The 9667-nt window shown below is 42.7% G+C and overlaps 2 protein-coding genes across 5 annotated transcripts in view; one reads left to right on the top strand and one right to left on the bottom strand.

Annotated features, from left to right (window-relative positions):
- The window catches only part of IL16 (interleukin 16), a 30415-nt gene extending 28320 nt beyond the window's left edge, over positions 1-2095 (top strand). For all 4 annotated transcript variants that reach the window (XM_068203784.1, XM_068203785.1, XM_068203786.1 and 1 more), the window contains 3 exons: positions 128-380; positions 1254-1379; positions 1629-2095. In XM_068203784.1, coding sequence (XP_068059885.1) covers positions 128-380; positions 1254-1379; positions 1629-1822 — 573 coding nt within the window. In that variant the 3' untranslated portion in view covers positions 1823-2095. The remainder of the gene's footprint in view (positions 1-127; positions 381-1253; positions 1380-1628) is intronic.
- Positions 2096-3959: 1864 nt separating this feature from the next.
- On the bottom strand, positions 3960-9243 carry STARD5 (StAR related lipid transfer domain containing 5). The gene is made up of 6 exons (XM_068203795.1): positions 9079-9243; positions 8785-8834; positions 8552-8684; positions 7055-7172; positions 5954-6047; positions 3960-5426 (listed from the first exon to the last, which is right to left on the bottom strand). Exons 1-6 carry the CDS (start codon positions 9166-9168, stop codon positions 5279-5281), a joined length of 633 nt encoding a protein of 210 aa, XP_068059896.1. The 5' UTR covers positions 9169-9243; the 3' UTR covers positions 3960-5278.
- Positions 9244-9667: the final 424 nt, after the last annotated feature.

Here is a 9667-nt window from a genome sequence, read left to right on the forward strand (position 1 = left end):
GATAGAAGCAACTTATTTCTGGCAAAGAATAAAGAATGCACATGGAGTAAAGTGTTAACTAAGGGATTTAGTGATGTCCTTTTTCCCTCTTCCCTTGTGTGTGTGTGGTGGCTGGGCTCTTCAATAGGTTCACAAAGTATTTCCCAATGGACTGGCCTGTCAGGAAGGAACTATTCAGAAAGGAGATGAAGTACTCTCCATTAATGGGAAGTCTCTGAAAGGTGCGACTCACAGTGATGCCTCAGCAATCATGCGACAGGCCCGGCAAGCCAGACAAGCTGTTGTTGTCACCAGGAAATCCAAAGATGGAGAAAAAAATCTCAACGTTTCAATCAACTCTAGTACATCATCAGTAGCAAGTGATGCCTCACAAGAGTCTGGTAAGTTTAGTGGCATTATCTTACAGCCCCCACTTGATAAGTGTTTACTCATCACCTGAAATCAAGGTGTTCATAAAACTATCAGTAGCTGCATAAATCTGTGAACCCTGATTAAAGACAGCACAGTTAATAAAATATTCCTGAAATAGATATTGAAATATATAAAATAACTTTATTGGAAAGAATTAATGGATTTCTAAAATAAAAGAACACCTTAAAAAACCCAAGCATGATTTTCTATGTGGATTTCTGTAGATGTACAAAGATGGCTATTGTAGCACACCATCTAATTGAAGGTATAATGACAACTCAGTGAACAGTGATTCTTTATTCTAATATTGTTACAAGACTTGTTCTCAATGAAAGAGAATTTCAGTTTGAACAAACAATACACTATTGTTTGATATAGCAGGTGGCTACATCTGAAACACAGCAAGGCCAGAGTTTTGCAGAATATTTCACTTTCAGAATAGTTTTGTGTTTTGATTTGGTTTTGTTTTTTCCTAAAGCATGATCTGGAGATCTGTAGCTTTATTTCCATACTGCAAATTAGCAGCTTTGTAGTCAATAACAACTTCATAACTAATATGAAGTTGAATATATCCCTTAGGTTTTGTTCATTTAACAGATTTTTATAATTCCAGTAAATGTCATACATTTCCATTCTCCCATTAATTCAAACATAACTTTCTTTCCCGAGCTTCCCAGAGTGCCTTAAAATGACAAAATGAGAAATTAAAAGCTTTAGTTTTCTCTTTCATTTGGCAGTTTATAGGACTTTTACAAACAATCCAAAAGTTAATTTTTTGTAACAGATGTTTGAGCTTTTTAGACTGTGTGCCGTCCATGTGGTAACTTTCCATTTGTTTCCAGCCACTGGAGATACAATCTGTACTGTAACTCTAGAAAAAACATCTGCTGGTTTAGGATTCAGTCTGGAAGGAGGGAAAGGCTCTATTCAGGGAGATAAACCCATCATCATCAACAGGATATTTAAAGGTAAACACACTTAACATGTTCCCAACTCAGGCTGACCTGTGGGGCTCATAACTGACTGCTGATTTATAACTATGGAATGTTATTTTTACAAATGCAGCATTATATTGTTCAGTGCCAGTAATTTGTTGCCTGCTGGGACCAGGTGGTTTACAGCAAACATGCTGGTGATCCATTCACTAGTAAGTGAAAAAGATCCATTAAAGTTTCCTCCACAGAAAGAATTAAAGGAAATTCATTTTCTGTCCCCAGGGACTGCACTGGAACAGAGCAGCCCAGTTCAGCCTGGCGATGAGCTCCTACAAGTGCACACAACTACCATGCAAGGACTCACTCGTTTTGAGGCATGGAATGTAATCAAGGCATTACCTGATGGGCCCATCACAGCCATCATCAAGAGGAAGAATGGCAGCTCTGTTACCAGCAAGTCATCCAAAACTTTGTAAGAGGAGGGATTAGACTACTGCCAAAATTCAAACAAACGATTTCATTACTTGCAGGCACTTGGCTGGCACAGCAAGATACTCAGAAAGCACTCACGAGGAGTACACTGGATCTTACTGCCAGTTACAGAGAAATCTGTCTGGGATTAACTAAAGCGTGCAGGAAATGGGCATGATTCTTATTTCAATCTTCAGAAACAGATGTCAAAAAGTGTATAATTATAAAACAATGGCTTTGTTAATAATATAATGGTTGTAATAAAATACATGACAGCTGTAGTACTCTCCTATTTTAAGCTATTAACTTAACAAGTATCACAAGCAGATCCTGTGCTAAATTTTCAGTGCTGCTCTCCAAGTCCTGTTCCCTACCTTCCTTTCCCAGCAACAAGAAATGTGTCTATGAGCCTACAACTAAACACTGCCTTAGAGAATGGGTATGGCAGAGAAAGGAAAGTTGCAGTTTTGTGTGTCAAAACAACATTCCCTAGAAAATTCCAGCTTTCCTATTAAAAACACAGAACATTCAAGACAGCCAAAACCTGTAAAAGTGACTTTCTACTAGCAGCTGACAGAGCCATCTCAACTGCAGCAGGCAAACACAGGGTGGAAAGGAGTTCTCAGGGCCAGGCAGGAAGCTGAGTGTAATGTAGTGGAAGTTTTCCTAGCCTTCCTCTGGCCAGAGGTCTCAAGAGGACTACAGCAGGAGAATAACAAGGCCATTCAAAACAAAATCTTACTTTCTAACATCACTTTTTTCTTTTAAATGTCTGTGTTAATTTTGCAAGGGTAAGTACCAGCGAGAGTAATTGTGAATCCAAGTACTTCTGAACTGAAATGTTTATTCTGGAAAGGCTAAATAACTTGGGAGACAAATCTATGCTTCAAACACTGCTTCCTATATGCACTGCATGGAATTCTACCAGCAGCACAGGTACCTACCGCAAGATGGTGTCTCATACACCCACATTTTCTTCTCTGACCTGCTTCAAAAAAGGGAGAGAGAGATGCAAGGGCAGGGTGGAAGAAGTGACTCCCTGAAAGCCAGATGGCTGATCTGGTTATTATCCTTGGCTGCTCACCTTCCTGGAGATGGGAATTTTGTGTACCCTTCTTCAGTTACCTAATTTCACCAGGAAGAAGTAAAGGAGCTCAGGGCTGTTTTCCATATACTTAAGACAATGTCTCAAAAGCAGCCTCAAAATGCCTCAAAACCTTTTAAGAGAAAGAGATGGAGTATAGGCAGAAGAAGTTATTAATTAAATCCAGGCATTGAACTTGCTGTGGCCTTTTCTCACAAGGCAACTGTAAATTAATCCTTGAAAGAAGATTCTTGACAAACCATCTGTCTCCACACTTCCAAACACTTACTCAGCTAAGCTCTCTTTCCCAAAAAATAACATCTCACACCAAAAATGTTATTAGTTGAGTAGCAACCAAAGTAAGAGAAAAATGTGAGAGCAAATCTTCTTATACTTTTTTTTATACTAGTATCCAAATAAAAGTCTTTGCCAAAACATTTCCAACTCCAATTTGGAAGGGCAGAAGTCTGAATATGAAGGACCCCTAATTTCTGGAGCCCTTAGAAAAGGGGTTCTTAAGTTATTCCATGAAGTGTCTCACCGCCTTCTTGCTCAAAGCAATAAAAAAAATATAAATAGGTAATAGGAAGCCGTATTATCTGCAAAAATAATTTGCATTACTTGCAAAAATACTGAGCAGCGATCTCAGCTGCGCTTCTTGAACTTTCTGCTAATTAAATGCAAGATAATCCTGGCAAGACTTGCAAAGATATTATAATTCATGCCTAAAAACTTCAGTACACTTACAAAAATATGTATAAGCCTCTGTAGTATCAAGGCCCACATCATTTCTCAGTGAACTTGTTATTCCTCCTAAGTATAGAAAGCAGCAATTGGAAATAAAGACCAACAAAGGGCAGAGAACCTTGAGGATAAGTGTTCTCACTAAAACACCTCTTCCCTAGGTAGTAGGCATCATCAGGGATGTCCCCTTTTCCCCTCTCTTTGCGTTAAATTCAGAGAGATGCTGGAGGTCTAAGCAGCTGTTTGGCTTCCCTGATGGTAGAACAGGTGTATGAGGAACCATTTCAAAGGATGATTCAGGAAAACCAGAAAGATGTAGCACAAAAAATATTTATTTCACCACACTCACACAGGTTTTTACATCTTTGTATACAAAGGAAACTGGACTAAAAACTGTTTCCTTGAAAAACTAGTCCATAGGGTGAGGTTTACAGTGGGAAACTTATTGTGCAAGTCCATGCCCTATACCAAATATAAAAAAATACAGGGGCAGAAAGCAGAGCATATAAACCTTGTTAAATAATTGAGTCACCACAGTAAAATCACAACCTGCATTTAACTTCCTCACTCACCAATTATTTTTACTTTTGTAATTATAATCCATAGTAATGTCTGACATTCCTGCAGCAACCAGCACCACAGACATCTCTTAAAATGGACACACTTTGGCACACAAAACCAGGTGCTGATTTCCCAATGTAATGTTGGGAGGCAAACCAGTCTTAGAAAAAAGCATCGTCCTTATCCCTGTCAAGGCAAAGCTAATGAAAAGATTATTTACCCGTTAAAACCTCTCCCCACAGGAAACCAAAAAAACATTCAAATACAGTTCAAAATGGTCATTTCATATGCCTTTTAAAAAATGGCAAGTAAAGTGCTTAATCTTCTTATTTTATTGCCTCTATGTTGGTTCAGTTTGTGTCATGACACTCTGAAACCACTGGTTTTGGTACCAGAGAGGGGAAAGGGCGAGTGTCTGCCAGCCCACACACCTGTGCATTGATTAGCACTGCTGGACCTCGACTTGAAAAAAAAAGCACTTACGGCATATTTACCATCAGTATTGATGTCTGTTGGAACAAACAAGTGAAATCCTCTACATAATCCCATTTGTTCTGGCTTTCACAATGTGCTGGCTGGACTCACTGAGGCATCCTAGCAGCTCTAGGAGTGCTGGCAGCAGGAGGGATACATCTTTTGGGGGAGAAACATTTTTCCACAGGAATCTACAGGGAGATTCAGAGACCAAACAGAGCTGACCTGCACCTGGCTGTGGTGCTAAGTGGATTTTAGCAATGCTTCACCACACAGACACTGACAAAGAATGGGCATGAACAGATCTATCTGTCTCCTCCCTGTGGTTACCACCGCTGCCTCCAGGATTCTTCCAGCCTTGGGTGTGGTATTTTTCTAATCATTAAAGTGAAGATTTTCATATTACATAAGAATTAATTGTTCTGCATGGAGTCAGACAGAAAATGCTGTTTTAAAAATGTATTGTACTCAGTTCGTTGTTTCACGTCATCTTTTTTTCTATCTTAGCAGATAGAAAAGCCCTGAGACCAACTTTGTATTTTGTTGAGCTGACAGGTTGTTTCCTACCCTCAGCTGGTGATGTCAGCAGCTCATCCTATCATGCTTTTAATGCCTTAAGAGCTTTGGTCAGGTTGCTGTAAAATCCAGATATGCTAGATGGAAAAAAGGAATCCACCACTGTCTGGGGAAGATAGCCACCAAGATCTGTCTGAAAGAAAGTGAGGAGCTCGGTCCTGTCTGGCTCCCTGCAAAGACAATGAAAGTGATTTTATAGACAGTGGTTTAAGAGCATTAGGAACTTTTCAGTGACTCTTAGTTGTATTAGAACAGATACTTCCAAAAGCTTTTCTTTTTTTAAGCAAAACAGACAAATTTCAGTGAATGTAGCTACAAAATAAAGTTTATCTAGGCCCTAATAACCTACATGACTGTCTATAAATTATGGCAAATCAACCAGATAATCATTTACCAAAAATTAAGACCATACTTGTATGTTTTGCTGAATTTCTGATTGTCAAGAGGTCAGGGAGAATTGCACTATGGTAACAGTTTCTGTAACATTGAAGACATCATCTAAGTAATGAAGATAAACTAATTTGTTGCACAAAAATGAGAACAAGAAGGGCACTCAGTCATAATGATTACTGGGAAGGCAGAAACATACCATTGACAAATGGTTGCAGGTCACATGTGGCCACATACACATAAATACACCACAAAATGGATAAGGAGAGCTTTAGAATTTATAACATTCAAGCAGGTTGTTTCTTACCCTGGAACAGGTATGCAGAAACAGCCACAAGGATAATTAAAGCCTCTCACAAAATTTGGTTGAGGAGGACATAGTGGGTGTTCCACATTGGTGGCTGAAAGAAAAAGCATTGAAGGAAAGTGTCATTCTTCCAGAACACAGGAAAGAGTCCTTGGTAGGCAAAACTCCAGATGGGAAGCAAGCTCACTATTCAAAATGTATTTAAAAAGAACTGCAGTAAAACCTCTTCAGTGTGGGGCTGACAAGTGGTCAGAAAAGACCATTAGAAGGAACCACTCTGGACTTAGAATAGGGAAATCAAAGAAGTGCTGATTTAGAAGCAGTTGTTACTGAGCTCTGAAGGAAGAAGCATTGACATTTGACACAGTTTCATCAAGCCCATGTTGTGTGAGGTCATTTGGGCTGCTTCCAATATATCCACATCACACAGATACATCACTTAGCTGCTGAAAAGCTGCACTCTAGCAAGTATATAAATTCCTGATAAGGCTTTTCTGAACAGGATAGAAAAATGGGACACCTGAACAGTTGAGCAATAAAAGCTCAGACTTGTAACAGTTAAACAACAGAATGAAAGTGAAAAACCAAAGAAACATCCTTCTATACAGTAGCAGCCCCTTAAAAATCAGCACTATTTTTTTTTCATAAAACCAATTATTTTCACATACAGGAGTGGTACCTTTATTCAATGGCTTTACTGAAACCTGTGCAGAAAATGTTAAAACAGGATTTAGACTAAATGAGACTCCTTTTTGAAAGTTCTGTAAACTCTTAAAACAACAAAAAAAAACCACACACAAAATATCCCAGAATTTAACAGTACATTAAATACTTATTCAATCTCAAAAGCATAGCAAGGGAACAAAGCATAGACCAGTCTTATGATTGAGTGTTAAGATGATTTATATATTCTAGGAACAACAGTGTAGAGAGGTTACTATTTTCTCTTCTGATCAAGATCAGGTAAACAACTACTGAACAGCTTGTTACTGAATTTTAATTTTATGTTTATTTTTGGTAGCTTTATTTTATAGCTGTTTCCAGTAGCTGTTGGTTATCTCCAAATGTAACATGAACCTGTTCAGAACACAAGTGCCTCACCAGCAGACAGCATCGTCCCATCTTCGTATTGCTTCATCACTACTACATCCACAAACTCCCTCGGTGAAATAATCCTCATGCAAGCTGAAGGGGTCGTGGTTCTGCATATAGAGACAGTCTGGAAATCACAGAACAGAGTTATGTCAGTTGATGTTTTCAAAAGTACAGCAGAAAAATCCCTGTACTTTCTGGCACTCTTTTAGTTATACTTTCCAAACTCTGTCAAGGTGTTGTTCTACATCCTTTGTTGAACAAAATGTAAATCAGCACAGTCAAAAGGCACTACCATGATCAATCAAGGACAAGAAAATACCAGAGTGACGAGGCCTTGCTTCCATGTTCAGAGGGGACAGATGCCACAAGGGATGCTGAAATGCAAATCTGGCACATCTGTGCTCCTAGGGCAGTTAAAACCCTTGTCCTCCCTAGGATGGTAGCAAAGGTAACTTCTTTGTGTAGTACACACAGGATACAACTTGATAACCCAGTTTGTTACACTGCACAAACATTAATGGTACCATCTGCTTCCCTGACTGGCTCCCAAAAAGGAGTTTCTACCACACTGGTAGGTGCTGGCAAGTCTGTGAATTTCAAGTGGCAGGCTGCAGCATTCCTGAAATTGTCTATAGTGAATACTAAATGCCTACAGGATTCCCCCAAGAAAAATAAACTTCTTGGAACTTCCACAACCATTCCTGGGACTGGTTGTGTTTGCACCTGGCTGCCTCCGAGCACATACAACCACTTCAGATTGGGGATCTAAATCTAATGCCCTTTTAATTTTCCCACATGCTTTAAAAAACAAGGAATTAGTCCAAGTGTGGCAGCAGAAGCTGCTGCTCACACACAGCCCTGCTTATCTGACTGCTCAGAGTGCAGCATCTCCATTTTAATGACAGATGCAAAGCACTGGCTGCTGAGGCCAGCTAAAGGCAGGGTGTGATGTGCAGAGCAGCGTCACTGCTGCCATGGTGAAAGATGGGGCCTGAATTGATGGCTGATGACGTGAATGCTTCACTGCTTAGCTAAGTCAGTGTACTCTCTAAACCTCCTCTTCCCTCACACTGAGCTTGCTAAAAACAATCATGCTTAGCTTGATTTGCAGCATTAACAACAATGTAGTGCAGGAATCTTTAATGTTATATATTTAATGTTATACATATTTTTATATGTTATACATTTGCATATTTTAACTACACAGTATTTAGCCAAGAATTATCTTCCTTTCCTTTCAGAATGATAAGCTATTGTACATACACATATCTATGTTAATAAAAATGTATGGAGAAGGATAAAAGGAAAAAAAAAACAAAACAAAAACAAAAACCCAAGAAAAAACCCAAAGGAAAAAAGGTTTCTTAACCCAGCGTCGTTCAGCTGATCCACCCAGAAACACAGTACAGTTTAAGACTTGCTACCTCCCTGCACACAACATCGGCTGTCTCATAAGGCCCAGTGCTGCATAAATGTCGCCAGAACAGTTTTTAAGGAACTTACATCACTGATGGCTTCGATGACCTCGAAGTCCTTCACGTTTTGGTCCCACTTGGTCCTGAGCCCGCCGGCCACCGGCTTTATGCACTCCCAGACATTCTGCGGGCTGGCGGGCAGGATGCCCTCTCCCTTGTACCTGCGGGGGACGAAACGAAACCCAACGGCGCTGCTCTACCCTGCCTGGCCCCGGCAGCACCGCGGGCAGGACCCCGCGCCCCGGAACGAGCCGTACTCACAGATTGCCAGCGAACTCCGCCGAGGGTCTCCAGGACACCGCGACCTCACTCTGCGGGACGGGAAGCGTTCAGTCCCCGCGCCGGGCCGGCTCCCAACCCCTCCTCGCCGCAGCCGCCCGACCCGGCGTGCTGCGGCAGCCCCGCCGGCCCCGACCCACCGTGCTGCGGCAGCCCCGCCGGCCCCCGACCCGGCGTGCTGCGGCAGCCCCGCCGGCCCCCGACCCACCGTGCTGCGGCAGCCCCGCCGGCCCCTGACCCACCGTGCTGCGGCAGCCCCGCCGGCCCCCGACCCACCGTGCTGCGGCAGCCCCGCCAGCCGTCGGGGTCCCGGCGGTAGAGCCGCAGCTGCTCGGCCGCCGCCTCAGCGCGCCCCGCGCGGTCCATGGCGGGCGGGCGGGGCCGCTGCGGGGCCGCTTTGAGCGCCCGCGCCGCGCCGCCCCTGGGCCGATGGCGGCACCGCCCCTCACCTGAGGGTGACGCCGGCCCGGCCCGGCCCGGCCCGGCCTAGCCGCGCCTCACGGGACAGCGAGCGCGGGGCTGGGGAGCGGCAGAGCCCGGGCTGCGGGGAAGGCTCAGCGGGAATGTGGTAACGTGTGTGGGATCGGAGGCGGAACAGTGCTTCCTCGGAGATGGGCCCTCCCCGTGCTCGTCGCTGGTGTAATCCCAGTCCCAGCGACGCGGAGAGAAACAAGCGAAAAACCAACCAAGCAATCTTCAGTATCTAAAGGAAGTGCGAAATTGCAGTGGTGTATGAAAGACGGGATAGAATTTGGAAACTACGAGTAATGAAGTGAGTCTTTTAGGGGCCACGGATCGAAAGTTTACCACTCTGAAGTTTACCAGGCTGGTCTGAGGTTCACCAGAAAATTAATAGAAGGGTCTA

Source organism: Anomalospiza imberbis, chromosome 13 (genome assembly GCF_031753505.1).
Source record: "Anomalospiza imberbis isolate Cuckoo-Finch-1a 21T00152 chromosome 13, ASM3175350v1, whole genome shotgun sequence".
Classification (NCBI taxonomy): Eukaryota; Metazoa; Chordata; class Aves; order Passeriformes; family Viduidae; genus Anomalospiza; species Anomalospiza imberbis.